General features: G+C 34.1%; 1 protein-coding gene across 1 annotated transcript in view; it reads left to right on the top strand.

Moving 5' to 3' along the window:
• The window catches only part of TTC21B (tetratricopeptide repeat domain 21B), an 86,431-nt gene that overhangs the window by 27,967 nt on the left and 34,818 nt on the right, over positions 1 to 23,646 (top strand). Inside the window, exons 9-19 of the mRNA XM_008063028.1 lie at positions 1,180 to 1,372; positions 1,915 to 2,012; positions 2,332 to 2,532; positions 5,334 to 5,463; positions 9,417 to 9,574; positions 11,065 to 11,289; positions 12,958 to 13,196; positions 14,720 to 14,792; positions 15,683 to 15,793; positions 16,505 to 16,643; positions 20,595 to 20,701. Of these exons, the coding sequence (XP_008061219.1) occupies positions 1,180 to 1,372; positions 1,915 to 2,012; positions 2,332 to 2,532; positions 5,334 to 5,463; positions 9,417 to 9,574; positions 11,065 to 11,289; positions 12,958 to 13,196; positions 14,720 to 14,792; positions 15,683 to 15,793; positions 16,505 to 16,643; positions 20,595 to 20,701 (1,674 nt within the window). The remainder of the gene's footprint in view (positions 1 to 1,179; positions 1,373 to 1,914; positions 2,013 to 2,331; positions 2,533 to 5,333; positions 5,464 to 9,416; positions 9,575 to 11,064; positions 11,290 to 12,957; positions 13,197 to 14,719; positions 14,793 to 15,682; positions 15,794 to 16,504; positions 16,644 to 20,594; positions 20,702 to 23,646) is intronic.

Consider the following 23,646-nt stretch of genomic DNA (forward strand, 5'->3'; position numbering starts at 1 on the left):
ATCCTTCCACCTCCTCCTTCCAAGTAGCTGGGACTACAGGCATGTGCTGCCACACCTGGCTAATACTTCTTGTAGAGATGAGTTCTTGCCATGTTGCCCAGGCTAGTCTTGAACCCCTGGGCTCAGGCAATTCTCTCGCCTCACAACGTACTGGGATTACAGGAGTGAGCCATGGCGTCTGGCCTGATTTTGTTCTTAAAAACTATTTTTTAAAAATATTTAAAATTGGATAGTAGACTAATTTGGTTGAGGAAATGATTGGTATCTTTTTTTTATAAACTCCTAATAAAAGGAGGGTAATAAGCAAAGGAATAGAAAAATGCAGTGGAATCTTGAAATCAGTATAAGGAATTAGAAGACTGAAAAGCTAATAAAATAGCAAAAAAAAAAACCAGGAAAGATATACAGAGAATGTAAAATAATTAGCAAATATAAAGTTGAAAGAAAAAAGCAAGGATGTTAATTGTTAAATGACATGAATAAACTGAAATATTTTATTTAAAAACAAAGATTGTTAGATTGTGAAGTTAGAGGAAGATTTTAATTGAGGAGGAGATTTGCCTATTGCCAGACACATCATTTTGATTAGTTTTTTATTAGGCTTACAAAACTAATTAATTTATTAAAACATGTAAATAAGTGTTTTACTCTTAAAAGTTGTTGTCTCCAAAAGTTATATGCTTATTTTAACAACATTGCCATTTCTTAAAATATTTTTGAAGTTTTTTTCAAGAAGATTCTAAGCCATTATCTTATATTCTAGCACAGCTAGTCTTTAGGAGGCAGACAGATCCTAGTCTTAGTTATTGATTCAACACAAAAATAATATACATATATTGTAAATATATATAAAACCTTAAAATAATAGTTTTTATGTCTAATTTGTAAAACAGTCATGAGAAAGTGTGGAAAAGGAGTTCTCAAAAATATGTTTGTGTAACATCATTAGAAGTATGCTTTTTTGTACTAGCTATTTAGTAAAAGCACTAATCATTAGGATATAAACTCTTGATGCATTGTCTGGATAGTTAATAGAAAAGTTTTATATTTCTTTAATTATTAAATAAATTTATGTCCTTTCCTTCACTCCTATGAAGTACAAGTAAGGGGGGGATTAAAAAATAATCCTTCAGTAGAAGTGTTTGACTTCTATCTAACATAATTTTTTTTTCTTTTTAGTGTGGACGTAGTCACGTGATTCTTCAAAAAATTCAAACATTGCTAGAGAAAGCTTTTAATTTAAACTCTCAGAAATCTGAATTTGCTACAGAACTTGGATACCAAATGATTTTACAAGGAAAAGTGAAGGAGGCATTGAAGTGGTATAAGATTGCCATGACAATTGATGAGACTAGTATCTCTGCACTAATTGGTATGATCACTATTTCCATAAATATTCCTAATATAGATGTAACTTGCCATTATAGTAGAATAAATGTATTTTGTGATTTTTCTAAAATTAAACTGTTGTCTACTGTCCACAATAAAGTCATACATCGTTAAAAATCAAATTTTTGCTTCACAAGTAATATCTTGAAAGAACAGATTTTTATGACATAGTTCCTATAAATTGTTTAGTAAATGATTTTATATAAATTCATGCTGCCATTTTACTTTCTTTAACGCTCTTCTTTCTCATCTCTCTGTTGTTTTTGTTTAAATGTTTAAAGCATTATGATGCTTTAAGAGAATCTTAAAGAGAATCTTTTTAAAACTTTTTTAATAATGTACATTTAATTTGATATATATAACTTATTATATTGTTTAAAGCTGTAGCATACAATTCAGGGTTAAGTACACAAATGTTCATTGTGCAGGTATCCTTGTTGATGAAGTATGAATATTCCTTATGTTAACTTGAAGTGTACGTGCTAAACTGGTATGGTTGACTATTTTTGTCCTATCTGGTTTTAGGATTTATTCGGTGTCAATTAATAGAAGGGCAGTTACAGGATGCAGATCAGCAGCTAGAATTTCTTAGTGAAATTCAGCAGTCCATTGAAAAATCTGCGGTACAGTATTTATTTTATCAAATAGTAGATCCTAGCAGTTATGTATAAAATCTAAATTTTAAATCAGTCTTACTGTTTAGCAGTGACTTTAAAGAACTAATGTACATTAATTTTAATATGTAATTATTAACTCAACCTTCATGCAAAACTACACTTTAAATATTCTTCTGAATGATTCTAAAAAGTCCTTCCAAGCTAATACTTAAGTTTGAGCAAATAATTGCTCATAAATAGCACATTATTCACATTTGAAATCTAAGTAGAAATAAATGACTTTATAACTGAATGGAATAATTTGTGAAAATGACTTATTTCCCAGGAATTAACCTATTTACATGCAGTTCTTGCTATAAAGAAAAATAAGCGACAAGAAGAAGTTATTAATTTGTTAAATAATGTCCTGGATACTCATTTTTCACACGTAGAAGATTTACCTCTTGGCATACAGTATTTTGAAAAGCTAAATCCTGATTTCTTGTTAGAGATTATTACAGAATATCTGAACTTTTGTCCAGCACAGGTAAGTAATTTTGGGACTTATTTTCAAGGGTGTATTTACATGATGTTTTATAAGTGCTAATAAGTTATCTTTAATGCCTTAGAATACCTCAGCATCTTAAAATGATAGTACTTGAATCTGTATTAGCTGAAATAGTTTTTAATCAGGATACTTATAGTAAAGATGGCTATCAGCTTATAAAAGTATTGGTTTCCAAATATTTATTTGTATAAAATTTTCAGTTTAGAAGAACTATTAAAAGTCATCTGATACAGACAGCTACTTTATATTTGAATCCACTTTGTAACATCAAGTGCCCATCCAACCTCTGGACACACTCAAAAATTAAGTTTTGATTGTTTAACTATGATTATTAGATTGTATTTCCTATGTTAAGTCAAACTGTGTTAAAGAAGTATCATTTACTGCTCCTCCTTCAGCTCCCTGGACTGACATAGAGCAAAACTAGTTACTTAGTCAAAGCAAGGAACATTTCTCATTCATAAAACAGACATTTAGATTTTGGAAACTAGTTTCCATGTTTCTTTAAACAATTCCAGGCTTTTAGCCATTTATGTTTTATATGAAACCGTTTTGAGGGCCCTGGGGTGAACCTAAGGATATCCTTTATTTTGTCTGTGCCTCTCACAAAACTCACTATCCCAAATATGGATCTGACCTGTAAGACCTAAAGTAGACCTTTTTTTTTCTTATTCTAGATGCCCATCCAGCCTTTTTTTTTTTGCAAATCACATTACGTTATTGACCTCTACTGAATTAACTAGTTAACTAAACTCCTTGGTTCTGTTACTTGTACCTTTGAACTCAAATGTAGGACTCTACATTTATTCCTATGAAATGTTATCTCTTCATATTTATCCCGTAATGCCATATTCTTTGTGGATCTTGATTAACATCTATTTTATATGGATCCTTACTGTCATTTATCATCTGCTTTATCTAGCTCTGAAATAATTTTAATGGTCTCATCCAAACAGTAACAATTTTGAGTAGAACTGAGGTTGGAACCCTGTGTTATACTGCCAGAGACTTCTTTTCAGATTGATGTGGATCCATTAGTCAGCACTGTTTTATTACACATAGTAAGCAGATACAAACATCCTAACTTTATTGTATTCAGCTCACATTCAACACAGGCATATCAGGAGGAGTGCTATCACATACTTGCTTGCTAAAAGCAAAGTTCTTAGTATTCTTCCTGATCTACAGCTTCAGAACTATTTTAACAAGGAAATGAGGAAAATGGCCTTCCCTAAGGAAATCTGTGCTGCTTTTTATTATTGTGTCCTTTTTCAGGCTTTCATTACTTTTTTTTTTTTAAAGCCAAATCCTCATAGAATTGTGTCTGGGGTTGTTCTTAGTTTCCCCAGTCATGATCCATTTTCACTTGCTTGGAAGTTGGAATTGTCTCTCCAGCCCTGCCCTACTTCATTGATCATTTTATAAATATAGTTTTTATTCAAATTTAATTTGGACAAATGATATTTTAAGGATTGTATTCACATTCTTTTTCCTATGATCGCACACAAACTTTCGCAGTAAAAATTATGGTTCTCAATAACTAATTCTTAGCAGGTGGCAAAAAATACTATTATAACCTCACCATCACTTTTACTATTTTTACTTATGTTGAAAAAATGCATATTTTAAGTAATTTACTTTGTATCTGTTACTTTTCAAAGAAGTGTAAAATCCTGATCTTCATGACATAAAAATCCTTAGTTCTATAAAAGAAGCAAAACTAAGTTTGAAACTACTAATAGAACTACACTATACAGTGCTAAATTTTATTGTGTAGATTATATGTGGAAAATGCAAAGAAGTTGAAGTAGTCTGGGCAACAGAAGTCATATTGTAAATATCTTGTTGAGTATACATGTTTTGTCTCCACATAGGTGAAATGTAGCACTTTACTGTCATTAACAATGGTTCATTATAGGAATAATTTTCCTCATGAGAATATAGCCTAGTTACAAATCTCTATGTGTCAGGTGAAGGGTAGGGGGATGGAGAGGATCATCCTTCATATAAAGGAAATAGTGTTAGTAAGGCAAAGCAGAGGGATGAGCATTTGATATTTAAATTCTAATATCACAGTACTAAATTGTGTTTGGATGACCATTGGATAAAGGTTGGTTGAGTAGACAGTCATTAGAAGAGGAAAACAGTGTTCTAGTATTGCTTTAATGATCATACTCTGCTCACTATTAATAGAAAGAAAAACTTTGAAGCCCTGCAGCATGTCAGGCAGAAAAGTAGAGAATGTAAAAGCATGAATCATCTGGTATAGTATACATGAGTGTCCTACCTTCTGAGTACTACTGGGGAAAAGAAATCTCAATTCTTTAAAAACTGGCATTACAGTACTATAGGGGATAGGGAAAGTTTTAATTGAGTAAATCACAAGGCAGATCTAGAATTTGAACATTCATTGCCTTGGCATTATTAATTCCAGCAAGAAACCCAACTCTTTTAGATATCTTTCCTTTACAGAGATGTTTCTTTGATAAAGTTTTTGAACAGATATGTTTCTTTAATGCATTATCAGATCAATGATTGTATAATAGTTTCATAATTATTTTGCAAACAAAAGCCATTATATGTATGGACTGTTTATAGATCCCAGGGAGGTAAATTAGTATTAGTCCAGCCATAGTAAAGGTATAATAAAATAAATAGAATAAGAGAAATTTTAGAAAAGTATATACAGTTTTGCTGGTCATACTAAAATTAATGTATTTATTTTTTAGCTAAATATTACTTTAAATTTATAAATTGATCTGCTGATTTGTTTTATTTAGCCAGCAAGTCCTGGGCAACCTCTTTCTCCTGTTCTTAGACGTTGTACCTCAGTCCTGGAGACTGTAGTAAGAATTGTGCCAGGTCTTCTGCGAGCTGTCTTCCTATTAGCAAAAGTGAAATATTTGTCAGGTAGAGTATACCTTAAAACTTTTTTTTTCATTTCTTATATGTATATATATTTTCTTTATTTCAGTCATTTTAGGGAGTAAAAATAGTTTTTGGTTACATGGTTGCATTGTATAGTGGCAAAAAAGTCAAGGCTTTAAGTGTACCCAATATACCTTAAAACTTTAAATAACCTTTTTCTTCTAATGTTGATAAAAAATATGTGTAAAGGAATAAAGTACTCCATCTGTATGTAGAATAGTCACATAAAATGTACATTTTGCATATGCATAGATAAGTAATTTTAATCCCAAGTAGAATTACCTAATTTATTATTTAATCTTTTAAAAATTACTGCAGATTGTTATGGGCCAAGTGAATTGCTGGGAAAATATAATTGTACCACTTAAAAAAGTTCATTGGGGGCTAGCAATAAGAATTTTCAGTCTTTAATTCGTAGTTATTTACTTACTGGCATAACCAATCACAGTGTTTGCCAGATTTTAGGCCCTTATGAGATGTATTGATTAGTTCTTGTTGAGTTTCTGTGAATAGTTATGTATAACTTTATAAAAATTCTAGTTATAACCTTAGCTTTTTAAGATGTAACAATATGACTTTACACATAAAAATAGACGATCATATCATACTTGTCTATATGTACCTTTGCCAGCTGAATGCTATACTCAGTAAATAAACCTTGTAAAGTTGTAAGAGCAGAAACAACTTAAAGATATTTTCATAATCAGTTATTTCCTGCACATAATAGAGAAAATGACAAGGTTGCCTTTACTGTTTTTGTGACTTCTGTTAAAAAAAAAACTGACGTTAAAAGCTTCTTTCTTCCCTAAAATATTGTAGTAGGAAGACATAACCATATAATACTTCTGATTGAATTCTACTATTAAGCTACATGATATTTTTATTTTCCTCTCAGTTGGAATGAGTATTACCTACTAGATAATTACACATGGACTTTGATCTTTGTAATTAATTTATTAAATGTTTTTTCTGAAAATTTATATGAATCTGTAACAATTGAGTAGTACTTGATTCCTAAAATCTTTAGGAATTAATATTTCTTCTATTAACACCATTTTTAAAAAAGAGCAGCCTTAAGTCATTTGAAATATTGCAAGCATGTGTGTAAATAGTAGTATTCTTATTAAGTCTCCCACTGCAGTGACTTCTGATACCAGCTAACTGGAGCTAGACCAGCAACACAAGTTAAGGGCATAGTCCTCCAGAAAACTCTTACTTCTGACGTTAGCCACATGTTTGAGGATACCTAGGGCCTCATCCACTTCTGACTAACTGCCTAAATATTTAGGGGTTCTACAACCCCCTCATGTTTATAATTTACTAGAATGATTCACAGAACTCAAGAAAGCACTAGATTTATGAATACAGTTTTATTACAGCAACAGTATACCAACCCGAATTAACAAAAGGGAGAAATACACAGGGAAGGGTCTGGTAGGGTACCATATACAAAGCTTCCATTTTACTTTCCCTGTGAATTCAGGACACATCACCTTCCTGACACAGTGATGTATGACAATCAGTTTTTTTGTGTTTTTTTTGTTTTTTGTTTTGAGTTGGAGTCTCACTCTGTCGCCCAGATTGGAGTGCAGTGGCCGCTCCAGCAACTGCAGCCTCGACCTGCTGGGCGCCAGCGATCCTGCCGCCTCAGCCTTCCAAGTAGCTGGAATTACAGGCGCGCGCTACCACGCCCGGCTGATTTTTTGATTTATTGTAGAGACGAGGTCTCGCCAAATTGCCCAGGCGGGTCTTGAACCTGCGGACTCAGGTAATCCACTCACCTCAGCCTCCCAAGGCGCGGGATTACAGGCTGAGCCACCAAGCCCGCCACAATGTTTTACCAACCAGGGAAGCTCACCAGGGTTTGGTGTTCATAGTTTTTATTGGGATTTTATTAGGCATGGATTAAATCCTTGGCCACGTAATTGAATTCAGTCTCCAACCTCCTCCAGCTGATATGTGGCTCAGAGCCCCCAGTCCTCTAATCACATGGTTGGTCTTTCTGGCATATCTAACTCCCATCCCGAATCATAGAGTTAGCATAAACTGTTTAGGCGCCCGCCATGAGTCTCTGCATTAGGATAAACTATGATGGTCTACCATGAATAACAGTTACTCCTACCACTGGAGAAATTCCCAGATTTTGAGGCTCTCTCCCAGGAAACTGAGACAGTTGCCAGCCAGATGCTTTATTACATAGTACTCTAGCAAAGACAGACATGCAGGACAAAAATGGCTTTTATTTTCATGCAAGGGAAATTGGGCTGCTCTTAGATAAGAATGTGATGTTAATGTTGATCTCTGTTGATGTGGTCTGTTTTCCCCAACAGTAATGACCCAATTCTCATTTTTAAATATTTCATGGCCTTCTGATGCTATAACCCCACATACCTTTCCCCTCACGTGTAAAAGAAACAAGAAAAATTCTGATTTAAGTTATTCATGCAATCTTTTTCTTTAGTCTCTTAGTTGCAAATCCTATTTATTTCTATGACGTTTCTCTGGTTAGCAAGTCTCTTTCTTCAATGCAGTCTCATTAATCCTATTCCTTCCTAAAATAATGTTCACTCAAATTCATTATGCTTTTACATTTTCTTTTTGCCTGTGAAATTCTGAGTGAGATTGCATCGCAATAAAAAAGGAATCCAACATTAATAATTATGTTTGATGGTTAAATTGCCTTGACATTGTTTAGTAAGTTATTGTGCTACCTCAGCCAGTTGTGTGTCTGTTAATCCTCTGTCTCGGAGAAAGGTTTTCTGTTTCAATGGGTTTCCATTATCAGTAGGTGATGCCTAAGGTAACTAGCAAGCCCTGACTACGAGCCTTATTTTGTCTTTTGAGGCATCAGGTATGGTTGAGGGGCATACTGAACAGAGAATAATTTAGATTTCTTCTTCCCCCATTCTTCTACCAAGGTTGAATGGGAAGTTGGCCTGCTTGTACCAATGCAAGGCTAAAACTTCTAGGTTCTAGAATCTGTGCTGTTTTTTCTCTGAAGAGCTTCTTCGACCCTGTCTACCAGCCCAAGTTTGAGTCCACCATTCCTGTCACTTTAATTTTGGTTATAGGACAGGCACAATGTTCATGCCTGTAATCTCAGTACTTTGGGAGGTAGAGGCAAGAGGATTACCTGAACCCAGGGGTTCAAGACCCGCCTGAGCAACTTGGCAAGATCTCCTCTCTACAGTAAATCAAAAAATTAGCTGGGCATGGTGGTGTGTACCTGTAGTTCCAGCTATTTTGGAAGGTTAAGGGAGAAAGATTGCCTGAACCCAACAGTTAGAGGCTGCAGTAGCCGTGAGAGTTCCACTGCACTCCAGCCTGGGCAACAGAGTAAGACTCCAAGTCAAAAAAAAAAATCTTGATTATTTCCTTTTAATATTCTTAAAGCAGATGTTTTCCAAAACATTTGATATTTCAGTTGATAGCTAAAGGTATTTTAAATATATAACTCATGTTTCTGAATCTCTGGAATATATTCCTATACCTTTTTTGTTATTTTATGTATTACAGTAATACAGTTTTTGACCAAGAATGATTACTAGACTATATTCTCTTTGTTAAGGTAAATGGCACTACAGAATTCTAGCTGTTTAAATATCTGTGTTTTACACAACTTAATTTAATGATTGTAAATAAAACATTTTTTTACAAGGAAAATAAAGGTACATTTATAGGTCTCTCAGTAACACTGGTGCTTGGCTCTCGTCCTCTCATGCTTTCCCTGGTTTGCTTGCAAGGACTGTCCTCATTGCAGGTATATTCTTTTATGTGGACCGGAAGGAAACTAACTCCAGCAGTTAGAATTAGACGGTGGCCTAATGAACAGAAAGTTTGAAGTTTAAGCACTAGAACTATCCATAAACAAGGCACTCTCAAACTTCCATTTCTTAATCACTTGAATAATAACAATGCTTTGTTTTACTCATTAGGTAATAATGAAGCAGCTTTGAATAAACTGAAGCATTGTCTAGAACACAATCCCTCCTATGCAGAGGCTCATCTCCTGATGGCTCAGGTTTATTTGTCTCAAGAAAAATTCAAATTGTGTTCTCAGTCTCTTGAACTTTGTCTGAGCTATGATTTTAAGGTAAGTATTCCAGACTCAAGTGGATAAGACATATCACCCTCCATGAACATTTGCATATTTGAGTATCTTGTGTTTTAGCCTGTAATACTTTGCTAATAAATGCATTTTTAATGGAAAAAATATGAACTCACAAGCAGAAGGGGAAGAAATGGAGGCAACTCTAGTATAATTAAAAAAACTATATAGACTTGACAAAAAAAGACTGGAGCCAATGTCTATTCCATTTATCTCTCTGTGAACCTCATATTTCCTTTCTATAAAATGCAACTAATCGACTGTTACAATGAGAAATAAATTTACTAATGAATGTGTGGTAAAAGTAGTTTGCAAACTGAAGAGCATTATGCCAGATATTTTTATATATGAGGATAATAAATCTTATTATCTATTTCTTTCTTAGACCTTGGTTTTTAATAACTTCTTTTTAGACTTATTGTCACAGAACATCTAGTCATTTTGAAAGCTATTTTATGACTTGAAGACATAAACACACTATATTTCTATCCATGATATTTTGTGTATTACATCCAGTATTCCCTTAGCATTAGAGAAAATACTAAAAATGCTTCCTGAATTACCTAGAATAACGGAGAAACGTCTCAAAGTTTTGCTTTGCTTCACTGAGTCCTGTTAAGGGAAAACCCTTCAGTGAATGAGAGAATTCAAGTTCTAATGGAGATTTGCAGAAAATATCACTTGCTTCTTAGGGCAGTAGTTTTCAAGACTGGTGGTGCATCATAACTCAAGAGTTGGTTCCCCACCTGCAGTGAATCAGGCTCTATATGAGAAGATCACAAGCATGCCTATTCCCATGAAGCTCCGTGGGTACATGAGATGCCTGACTATAGTAGAGAACTGCAGCCTTAGGAGAATTGTAGTTTTCCTAGTCATTAGCCAGTTGCCACATTACTTCATTTTGGCTTATCTCTTTTGGCTTTTTCTTCCTCACTCATTTTGTCATTTCTTATGTTTTCTGTATACACTGCTGACAGCCAAAATAAAGATGTAAGTTTAATTACTACAGGTTTAGGAGTAGTGTCAAAGGGTAAAGACAGTGATTGATTAAAGTGTCTTGAAACTTTTAATCTTAAAATTTAAAAATAAAGAAAAGGGGAAAATTTTTTTTCTAGAAATCTAATAACTATATCAGTATTAGAAGCTTCAAATAAAGAAATTCCTTTTCTGAAAACTCAAATAATTTCTTAAAATGTATTTGCTAGCCTTATAAACTTTGTTTGCATTTTGTCATAGTAGAAACACCTAATCAACCTTTTTGTCATTCAGCACGCTAGGTAGTGGCAGTTTCCCAGAATCCGATTTAATACAATAAATGATCAGAAAATTAATATGAGAACAGAAATAGACCTTGTGCATAAAATAATAGGTAGACTGTGCTCAAGGACCCCATTACTATAATATTTGATGGATTGTAAATTATATGTTGAAGTGGCAGGCACTTCTAGGAAGTATTACTAAATATTATTTTTCAGGTGAGAGAATATCCTTTATATCATTTGATAAAAGCTCAGTCACAAAAGAAAATGGGAGAGATAGCAGAAGCAATTAAAACTTTGCATATGGCAATGAGTATACCAGGAATGAAGAAAATTGGAACTTCCTCAAAATCAAAATCCGGAAAAACTGAAATTGACACAGGCCATCGTTTATCACTTTTCCTTGAATTGGTAGAGGTTCACCGCTTAAATGGAGAACAGGTAGGTAAAGTTGAATTGAAAGTAGAAAATGAAAAAGCTAAAATTATTCTCTTGACGAAGTGGTGAAGTTTAAAAAATTTATTTTTTGTTATTTTACACTGAAAACGTACACTTTCTGCTAGTCCTTGAAAGTTAATCGTGATTTGCTCCTGGGTGACCTTAAGTATCAGGGTGCTTATGTTGATTACCATGAAATGGAATAATATAATTCTCCCATGAAAGGTAATAATAATGCCGTTGTAATCCTATGAATCTCTAAAAGGACTGACATACATATACACAAACACACACTCATGCATGCATAAGTACTATTGAAATAAAAATACCAACCTGAAATTCTAATAATTGAGAAAAAATAAATCCTTGATAAATACAGCTTTAGTAAATCTATATGAATATCATTAAGTCAAATACATTTTTAAAAATCATCATCTATACAGGTTAGATAGATAGAGAGGATGGATGTAGTTATGAGAGAACTAAAGCCTTGTGAAAAGTGAAGAACTTAAAGTTACTTATATCATTTTTTTAGGAGGTAGCAGTTGCTAATTACTTATATTCTTCCTTCCTTTCTTTTTCTCTCCCTCCCTCCTTCCCTCTCCTCTTTCTCTTTCTCTCTCTCTTTCTTCTTTCATTTTTTGAGTTAGGGTTTCACTCTGTTACCCAGGCCAGATAGAGAGCAGCAGCAGCCTTGACCTCCTGGGCTCAAGCAATCCTTCTGCCCCAGCCCTCTGAGTAGCAAGGACTACAGGTGCATGCCACCATGCCTAACTTATTTTTATTTTTTGTAGAGATGAGGTCTTTCTCACTATGTTGCCCAGGCTGGTTATTTTCATATTTTAATGAAAATTAAGTAGGCTGTGTTTCTAGATATTTGCCATATCACAAAGAATTTCTATTTTGCTAATAACTTAAAATACATTTAATAAATATAGGGCCAATTGTACCATAGATAGTTGATTCTTAGATGCATATTTTTTCACATTTTAATGTTTCTGTAATTCGAATGTTGTACAGCCTCCGAAGTTTAGATAAATCTTTAAATAAAGGACATTTTAGGTTTATTGGGGAACACATTTGGAAATAGAGTAAAATATTCACTCAAAGAGTAACAAAAGTGTTTTAGTGGAGGGAATAAAGTAATCTACTCAGTGAAGAGCCAGTATGCACAGTCATGACTGGAATGGATCCCATCAAGGGATGGCAATGAACATAGCTAAGAAACAGTGCTTTGAAGCCAGGCTCCCTGAGTTTGAATTCTGGTTTGTTAACCTCTACCTCTCTAAATCTCAATTTCTTTACTGCAAGGTGGGAATAATAATAGTAGTTATTAGAGGTAGTATTGAGAATTAAATGGGTTAATACAATGCTGGGTGCAAAGTAAATAAATGCTCATTAAATTATAGTAGCGGTGACTCTGTGTAGCAACTTCTATTGTTCTGGTTGTGAAAGCATTTATTCAGCTAACAAATATTCTAGCCTCATCTGATTTTGATCTCTAAATTTAAATTTTTATACTTTTCAGAGTTTATTTTATATATATCATAACTGTATTATCATTTATTCATCCTAATTCTGCATGATTTCTGCGTAAATAGAAGATTTCCCTTTTCTAGTATAATTTGTTGACTATTTTGAAAAAATGATATTTTAATTTTATCTTTACAGCATGAGGCTGCAAAAGTTTTACAAGATGCCATCCATGAATTTTCTGGAACATCTGAAGAATTACGTGTTACTATTGCTAATGCAGAGTTAGCTTTGGCCCAAGGAGATACTGAACGGGCTTTAAGCATGTTACAAAATGTTACAGCTGAACAGCCTTATTTTATAGAGGCCAAAGAAAAAATGGCAGATATTTATCTGAAGCACAGAAAAGACAAAATGTTGTATATCACTTGTTACAGGTAAATAATTATCTCAACCCATTTTATGTTGACACATTTCGCTCCTAATATTAATTTCCAAATTTATTATTTTATTTCCTTTCAACTGCTTTATACTTTATAGATTCTTTCCTTAATAGGATCTTGATCCTTTCTATGACCTACCACAATCACTCTGACCAAGTTATTTATTTTTCCTAAAACTTAATTATTACTTTAAACTGTATTTACTCTAGTTTCCCATCTTTTCAATCAAATGTTATTTCTAGACTTTGAATCTTCCTTTTTGAGAAGGGAAAGAACAACATTACATGTCTTCTAATAACTTAAGAGCATTATGTAATGTAACAACAACTCAGGGGATAGACAGGCTTATTTATAAGTCTAGTCTAGTATTTGTAGCAGAAGAAAATTGTGGCTTAGCATGCACCCACCACACATTATACATGTTTCTTGGTGAGAGAACAGGAGCTTCAAAAGTTATGTCACACTGATGTCCTTTGGAGTTACGGGATGTGTAGCACACAACTATACACACAGATTGCTCTTCTCCTTCTCCCCAAACAAAAATGTAACCGTACACTCCATATAAGAGAAAATTAATATTTTTAGCTCTTGAGAACATAATAAAATGTTGATAATTAAATTCAACGTTGGTTCATCTATATTATATAAATATCAATGCTCAGAAAGCTGCTCGGATTCTTTCACAGTACTGAGTGATTCAGAGAAACTGAGCAGCACCCAAGTCTAGATGGATGACCAGAGTTCCTAAATCATTTTTTCTAAAATGTTTCCTGAAGATCAGCACACTATTGTCTAGAATGATAAGAAAATATTTTAAAATAGAGTTGATTTGTTTGGGAAGCACTATAATGTAATATTTAAAACTATAGGTTTTGCTTCAGACCAATCAGGTACATTAGCTGCAAAATTAAACTTTTAGAGTCATCTGTAAAATTGGGATAAAATTCCATTTTTCAAAAGTTTTTGGAACAATTAGATGAGAAACTGCATATTAAAGATTTGGCACTGTATTATTATTCAAATAACTTTGATGCTTTGATGTCTAGTAATATAAAGTCTGCAAGTAAAAAAATAAGCTGAAATACTTAAATATTAGAAGATTTTTAAAAAGATAACTAATTTAATCATATAATTTATGCCATGAATATTAGAGTTCAAGATGTAGAGGAGGTCAATAAGCTTCCCTTATCATTTTTTTATACTTTCATTCCCACATCATTTCAGAATTAAAGATAGGAAAATGTCTGTTTTTGGATAAGAGAGTATGTTTACTGTTTACCTATAGTTGTTACCAGTGTCTCAGAAAATGGAAATAGAAAATGACAAAAACAGTTGATCTAGCATAAAAGTCTGGGCATGGGTAAAGATGGGGTTTTATAATATTACACTGTTGGATATATAGAAGACGCTCTGAAGGCTACCGGCTAATTGAAATAAGTGAGATTAACTTTTTTTTAAATTGGTTTAGAATAAGATATTTGTATTGCATGTGCTAAGTAGATTGGTTTGATTTCCAGAGAAATTGCTGAAAGAAAGCCTGACCCTTCATCTTTTCTTCTCCTTGGTGATGCATACATGAATATTCAAGAGGTAAAATTTCTGATGCTACTGAATTTAGAAAAAATTTTTTAACTCTTAGTGATTAGTGTTACTTTTTATTAGTCTTTAAAATAATGTTTATTTAATAAATGAAGATCTAGTCATCACAGTAAAAGGGAGATAGCTATTACAATTTTTAAAATTGTTAATTTTTCAAGTTGAGATCCAATAATTTAGCACTGTTGTTATTTAAAATAGAGATTACATGTTAGGAGTCTCCTTTAACAGAAGGATGAAGAGAGCTACTGGCTGCTAAGATGGTATTTTCTTCAAAGAGAAGAGATCTTCTGACTCTCTATAATTGACTGTTAAAATATTAATAGCTTCCAGAAATTAACAGTCAAAAGACTGTCTCTCAATTTAATTTTGTTTTTGAGTCAAGGTCTCACTCTGTCACCCGGGCTGCGGTACAGTGGCACAATCACAGCTCACTGCGTCCTCCAACTACTGGGCTCAGGCAATAAGCTCAGCCTCCTGAGTAACTTGCCTGTAGGCCCGCACCACCACACTTAGCTAATTCCTTATTTTTTTGTGAAGATGAGATCTCGCTATGTTGCCTAAGCTAAGCTTGAACTCCTGAGTTCAAGCAGTCCTCCTGCCTTGGCCTCCCAATGTGCTGGGATTACAGGCATGAGCCACCATACCTGCCCTTGTCTCTTAGTTTTCATTGTTGTTTATGTAGCTAGAGCACAGTTAACATGGGTAGAATTATCTACCCTACTCACTATCACCTTTCAGAAATTATTAGTTTCTAGACTTCAATGTGTGCTTAGTCTTACGAAGTATTTCATATATAGAGCTTAACTATAGAAATGTTGCCCTTTAATGGGATCCAATTAAGTTGTTTTTTGTTGCTTATTTTTTGTGCCTCAAAATATTAGCCTGAAGAAGCCATCATAGCATACCAGCAAGCATTAAATCAGAACCCAAAAGATGGAACACTGGCAAGCAAAATCGGGAAAGCACTTGTCAAAACTCACAACTACTCAAAGGTAAGTACTTTGCAGTTTGAAATATGTCTATTGAATCAAATGTATTAAACTGTTCTAGAGAAGTCTTCAACAAGTTCCATTTGTATCTTTGATGGTTGTAAGCTCTGTATTTGTATTTATGAACTGAGATTTGTGTTAAAGACTTTCTCAGTGTCTCAACTTCATTGCTTCATTTTGCGAAGTTTATTTGGAACTAGTTTACTTCAGGCTTCATCTTACAGCTACATCCTTGCCACAAAATCAGTCACCATAAAATCTCTTTTATTGTGTGACAAAGCATGATAAATGTTCTTTCTACTGAACCAATTTTGGCAAGTTATGTGCTTAGAGTTTTTTGGGGTTTTTTTTCCCTTAATAGGTAGAGTGGATTTTCCTTTGTAATATTTTTGTCTATTTTTGGTAATTGCTGAACAGCAACTAGTGAAGTATATGCATTCAGTAAGTTTCACTGACATCTAGTATAAAATCTTTAAAAATGTATTTTGACAAGTACTGTTCCTTAGCTACTTACTGTAAGAAATATTAGTTGCCTTGTGTGTTGTTTGACTGTCTAAGAAAAATGGCATACTTAATTGATAGGCAGGTATATGCCCAAGATTCTTCCTGGCTATTCTTTTTCCATTGATGCATATGTTGTATATCTGTAACGTATAAACTGACTATTCTTGAATGCCATTCTCATTGCTTTTTTCCGAAATGGATTTTGTTCAGGCAATCACTTACTATGAAGCTGCTCTCAAAAATGGACAACAGAATTATCTTTGCTATGACCTGGCTGAGCTCTTACTAAAACTGAAATGGTATGACAAAGCAGAAAAAGTTCTTCAACATGCTGTAGCTCATGAGCCTGGTATGAAAGTCTTCCTGATTTGAAAAAAATATACCTGATAAGTCTGATCTGTTTTTTATTTTACATAAATATGTGTTTGTATTCTCATATTTTATTTTTGTGGTTGGTTAAATAGATGTTTGTGTGTTTTTTCTTTTATGAGAATACCACTCTACTAGAATGAGTATTTTTAAACCTAATAACAGATTTATGAAATAGTTAATTGTGTTATAGAAAGATAACTTACTTTTCAAAACAATGTAAAGTTTATCTTTACATTGCAACTGTCTCATATTTAAATACATTAACATTTTTATAATCTTTACTTTTTAAAAAAGAAACACATGGTTTTTTTTAAAAAATTAAAGCACTCTAAAAGAATATAATGTGTAAGTCATCTGTTTCTCTAGTGAATTCCACTTGCCCTATTCTCAAATTAGCTCCCTAGAAGCAGTTTGTGATTTAACATATATTGATTATATATGTGTATGTGTATAAATGTAGTAAATGTGATTTTTCTTTTCAAAAATGTGTTGTTCTTTCTGTTCTGCAATTTTTTCCTCATACATGTCCATGTTATACTTTGGTTTCTGTACATTCATATTATTCTATCTAAAAACATCATAATGTTCCATAATTTTGCAAGTTAATTTTCGCTCAATTATGAGGCATTTGGTTTTTTTTTCCCCATTGTTTGGTATTATAAACCATGTTACAGTGAACGTCCTTGTATCATTCTTAAGTGTATACTTGCTTGTATTTCTTGGAGTAGGATGCTGATAAAGAATTTGTGCACTTAAAATTTGTTTGAATACTATCAAATTGTCTTCTTACAAGTTTACTTTTTCAAGCTTGTCATTTTTAATACAATCTAGTGCTTGTTTATTGCTAGAATTTAAAGATTACAAAAGCGAATAAAATTTATGTCTTTTCCCACTGTCCATTAAATGTGCACACCACATTTAATGACCTGTGTACCATCCTAATCATTCTCCCCGGCCCCATTTCTGTCTTTCTCATACACATACAATTACATACCACTGTTTTCTTCCTAAATGTATTACAGTATACCTATAATTCTGCAGTATGTATTTTTCATTTAATAACTTCTTTCCTTGTTAGCAAATATAGCTCTTCATTTTTAGGCATTTATAGACTGTTCTTTGCATGTTACTGTCATAATTTATTTGATGAGTCCTGTTGATGGGCATTTAGGTTAGGGAGAAGTTGGAAACAATACTGCGATAAAGTTCTTGTTTATATACCACCGTATAGTTCTTAAAATTTAAATCTTGCTCCATGGCACTTTCTTAAGGCTAAAAATTTCCCAAAATTACATAGAACTGTAAAAAAAACCCCAAATTTATTTAATTGCATCTCTTTGACAACTGATAAGGTTAAGCATTATTTTCTTTATAGATCTTATTTTCTTCTAGGAATTATTCATTTATATCCTTTGTCTTTAATTCTTTAGCTGTTATTCGTGTTGTATATAATTTTTCCCAGACTGTCTTTTCTTTATCAGATTTATTTATTTATCTTTGGTCAAATAGAATACTTAATTATCACATATCATATCTGCGTATCTTTTTTTGACTTGTGAATTTCTTATCATTCTCTGAAAGAAATTCCCTAATCCTGACCTTGTAAAAATATATATATATTTTGGCATTTTTGTTTTAAATTTTATTTTGAGAACTTCAATCCGTGTACTTTAATCTACATATGGTTTTTGCGATATAGTTTCCAAAATAGATAAGCACTTTTGCTTTAATACTATGTATAGAAATACCACCTTTATTTATAATAAACTCATATATATATATATATATATATATATATATATATATGCATGTATATATATGTATATATGACTCTGATTATGGGGATCTTTGTTTTGTTTCACTGAGCTATGTTTTTTTCTTTTACCAGTACCATGTTTATTGTAGCTTTAAATATGTTTGGATATATGATGAAACAATCCTGCTGTATGTTTTGTAGTTTTCTTATCTTCCAAAATGGTCTTTTAAATGAGCTTTGATGAGACTTGGCACAGTGGCTCACACCTGTAATACCAGCACTTTGGGAAGTGGAGGTGGGAGGCTCGCTTAAGCCCAGGAATTCAACATCAGCCTGGGCAACATTTCATTTCTTTTTTTTTAATTAAAAAAAAAATTTTTTTTTTTTTGAGTTGGAGTCTCACTCTGTCACCCAGACTGGAGTGCAGTGGCCGCTCCTGGCCACTGCAGCCTCGACCTGCTGGACTCTGGTGATCCTTCCGCCTCAGCCTTCCAAGTAGCTGGAACTACAGGCATGCGCTACCACGCGCAGCTAATTTTTGATTTATTGTAGAGATGAGGTCTTGCCAAGTTGCCCAGGCGGGTCTCAAACCTGCGAACTCAGGCAGTCCACTCACCTCAGCCTCCCAAAACGCTGGGATTACAGGCTGAGCCACTGAGCCCGGTGAGACCTCATTTCTATAAAAAATTCAAAAATTAGCCAAGTGTGAGGGTACATGCCTGTAGTCCCAGCTTCTTGGGAGGTAGACGCAGGAGGATCACGTGAGCCCAGAAGTTGGAGGTTGCAGTGAGCCATGATCATGCCACTGCACTCTGGCCTGAGGAACAGAATAAGACCCTGACTAAAAATAAATATTACATAAATAAATTAGCATTGATGACATTGATGTTTAAATTCTTTTCATTGCATTTATTATAACTAAGTGTTATTAGTTCCATAAAAATGTATATATGAATCTGTCAGACCTTCCTTTGAAACACTCAAAACACCTAAATATGGATGTGCATTTTGAAAAGTTGATAGAAGAAGAGATATTCAAGTATCATGTGTCTTACTTACAGTTAATATATTATATTTACATTATAGAAATGCTTTTATTTAATAAATATTTGCTGAGCAAGCCCATGATCTAATACATTCATACATTTCATATATTCTTTCATTAGTACTCACATTATTCTTTCAGACAAATATAATTATCCTCATTTTAAAATTAACAGTCTAAAACTCAGTTTTCTTGATATTTCCAGGTTTACGTAGTTGATAAAATAGCGTGATGTGACATGGACTGTGTACTTGATAAATAGTGGAAGAAACTTATTTTTGTTAATTATCTAGAGTTCTGTTATTGCTCTTAGATCACAAATATTTGGTATTAGCCAAATATTTAAATAGCACTTACCATTTACTAGACTTTATTTTAATTGCTTTGCATATGTTAATTTATTTAATAACTTGTTAGCCTTTTGAATCTTAAAATAATCCTATGAGGTAGGTACTATTTTTTTCCCTATTTTACAAGTGAAGGAGAAATACAGAATGGTTAAGTACCTTGTTCAAGATTAAATGGCTAGCAAGTGGTAAAGTCTAGATTTGAAATCAGGCTATTTGGAATCAGAGTCAATGCTCTTAATGACTGTACTTTATTATCTCTCGAAATGTGTCTAAGGAAACCCTCTAGTTGCTAATCCAGTTCTTTAACTTTTCTTCCAGCCAGTTTTGTTTTTTTTTTAACTTAGCCATTCTTCAGTTGACTGCCTAGAAAAAATTTAACTTTATTTACTTTTTTTTTTGAGTCGAAGTCTCACTCTGTCCCCCAGGCTGGAGTGCAGTGGCACGCTCACGGCCACTGCAGCCTTGACCTGCTGGGCTCAGGCAGTCCTTCCGCCTCAGCTTTCCTAGTAGCTGGAACCACAGGCACATGCACTACACCTGGCTAATTTTTGATTTATTGTAGAGATAAGTTTTCACCATGTTGCCTAGGCTGGTCTCAAACCCATGAGCTCAGGCAGTCCTCTTGCCTCTGCCTCCCAAAGTGCTGGGATAACACCCAACTATTTACTGTTTTACAAAATTATTTTTTTCTAAAGACTGCTTTTTTAAAATTGTAGGAAAATGTGAACATCTGTATAAGATGAATGTTTTTTCCTATTATATTCTGTTCTTTCATAGTAAATGAACTGTCAGCTCTCATGGAGGATGCACGTTCTCAAGTTCTTCTAGCGAAAGTTTATAGTAAAATGGGAGGACTTGGTGATGCACTCACTTCATTACATGAGGTAAGCACATTTGTTTGTGAGGGTGGTCATGAGTAAGAGATGAATACAGAAGGGAACATGCCACACATGAGAGGAAAACATTCTCTCAGCCCAATAGCCACAGAAAATATATCAAAATAGAAATAATGACTGAATGCCTATGGATTGAAAAGTTTAAATACACTATTGTTGATTACAATTAGGGAAGGCTGGTATTTTAATCCTGTTTTACAACTGAGGGATAACTATTAAACCAAGTATGTGAAGTCAGATGGCTGGTGTCTTAGGCAATGTTTAAACTCAGTGCTTTCTTCCTTCATTTATTTATATCTTCTTTTATTTCTCTTAATAGTTTGTGGTTCTTAAAGTAGAGGTTTATGTGTGTTTCCTTATATGTATTCTCAAGTGATAGATGTTTTTGATGATTTTTCAGTTTCTTACTTGCTAATAATTTCTTTATAAATGGCTTAAATATTATCAAATGCACTCTCTGCATCTATCAACAAGGTCTACATATTTTCCCCCCTTTTTTAAAAATGTGGTGTGTTAAGTTGATTGATTTTCAAATGTGAAACCATTTTACTTTAATTTTTTATTTTAAATATGTGGAGTACAATTCAGGGTTAGGTATACAAATGTTCATTATGCAGATACCTTGTTGATTAGGTGTGCCCCCGCTCTCCCCTGGCAGTTTCCTACTACTGCCAATCCCTTTCTTATAGTATTATGATAGTTGTTCAAGGTCTACTTATGAGTAAGAATATGTGATACTCAGTTATTTGTTTCTGTGATAGATCACTGAGTATTATAGCCTCTAAATCCATCCAAGTTGCTGCGAAGTTCATAATTTTGTCCTTTATGGACGCATAATAATCCATCATGTATATGTACCACATTTTTTTAATCCAGTTCTCTTTCGATGAGCAGCACGGTTGGTTCCATGTTTTTGCTATTGTGAATGATGCTGCAATAAACATGCTTGTGCAGGTATCTTTTTCATAGAGTGATTTGAGTTCCTCTGGGTATATATATTCTCAGTAAGGGGATTGTGGGGTCATATGGGAGGTCGATTTTTAGATCTTTTAGAAATCGCCACACTGTTTTCCACAGAGGCTGTGCTAGTTTACACTCCCACCAACAGGGCAGAAGTTTTCCATACTCGCTGCATCCTCTCCTTCATCTGTTGTTTTTTGAGTTATTGATAATGGCCATCCTGACTGGAGTTAGGTGGTATCTCAGAGTGATTTTTTTTTTTGGAGTTGGAGTTGGAGTCTCACTCTGTCGCCCAGACGAGTGCAGTGGCTGCTCCCGGCCACCGCAGCCTCGACCTGCTGGGCTCCGGCGATCCTTCCGCCTCAGCCTTCCGAGTAGCCGGAATTACAGGCACGCACTACCACGCCCGGCTGATTTTTTGATGTATTGTAGAGATGAGGTCTTGCTGCCCAGGTGAGTCTCGAACCCGCGGACTCAGGCAATCCACTCACCTCAGCCTCCCAAAGGCACGGGATTACAGGCTGAGCCACCAAGCCTGGCTCAGAGTGATTTTAATTTGCATTTCTTTGGTGATGAGTAAGGCTGAGCAGTTTTTCATGTATCTGTTGGCTGCTCATATGTCTTCTTTTGAAAAGTGTCTATTCATGTCCTTTGCCTACTTTGTAATGGAGCTGTTTGTTTTTTCTTTTCAGCACATTTGAATTCCTTGTAGATCCTGGATGTTAGACCTTTGTCAGATATAAAGTTGGCAAATATTTTTTCCCATTCTGTGGGCTGTCTTCCCACTCTCTCAGTGGTTTCTTTGGCTTTGCAGAAGCTTGTCAGTTTGATGACGTCCTACTTGTCTATCTTATCTCTTACAGCTTAGGCACTGGGGTTTTGATCAGAAATTGGTTGCCAGTCCCAATATCCATAAGGGTGACTCTTGCATTTTCTAAGGTTCTTATAGTTTGAGGTTTTACGTTTAGGTCTTCAATCCATTTAAAGTTGATTATTGTGTATGAGATACTTGTTTTAATCTTCTGCATGTGATCAGCCAGTTTTCCGAGCACCATTTACTGAATAGGTTCTCCTCTCCCCAGTAGTTGATGGTGGAGGCATTGTGGAAGATGAGTTGGTTGAGAAATTGAGTTTTTGCTTCCGGCATCTATCCTGTCCCCTTGGTCTGTATGCCTATTCTTGTACTTATACCAGGCTGTTTTGATTATTGTAGCTTTATAATAAAGCTTAAAGTCTGGGAGTGTGATGCCTCCCGCTTTGGGTTTTTTTTTTTTACTGAGGATTGTTTCAGCTACTCATGGTCATTTACTTTTCCATATGAATTCCTGTATTGCTGTTTCCAGTTCTGAGAAGAATGATGCTGGTGATTTAATGGGTAGTGCGTTAAATCTGTATTGCGTGGGTAGGATGGACATCTTAACAATGTTGATTCTTCCAATCCATGATCATGGAATATTTTTCCATTTGTTTGTGTCATCTTTGATTTCTTTGAGTAGTATTTTGTAGTTTTTGTTGTAAAGGCCTTTGACTTCTCTGGTTAGGAAGATGCCAAGGTATTTCATATTTTTTTCTGTGGCTATTGTAAAGCCATTTTTATATTCCTAAAATAAATGTGACTTTATTGAAGTTTTAAAAAAGATATTGCCAGAATTTAAAAATATTTCCTATTATTTTGTTCAAGATTTCTACATCTATGTTCAAAAAATAGGCTGATGCTTTTACTTTAATGTTTGGAACAATTTAATATTGATAGCTTTGAAACGTCTTTGATGTAAGTTTTTTATTAATAGATTCAGCAAGCCGGGCTCGGTGGCTCAGCCTGTAATCTCGCGCCTTTGGGAGGCTGAGGTGAGTGGATTGCCTGAGCCCGCGGGTCCGAGACCCGCCTGGGCAGGCGAGACTTCATCTCTACAATAAAATCAAAAATTAGCTGGGCGTGGTAGCGCGCGCCTGTAATTCTGGCTACTCGGAAG

Source organism: Carlito syrichta, unplaced genomic scaffold (genome assembly GCF_000164805.1).
Source record: "Carlito syrichta isolate Samal-C Ts95f unplaced genomic scaffold, Tarsius_syrichta-2.0.1 Scaffold306482, whole genome shotgun sequence".
NCBI lineage: Eukaryota > Metazoa > Chordata > Mammalia > Primates > Tarsiidae > Carlito > Carlito syrichta.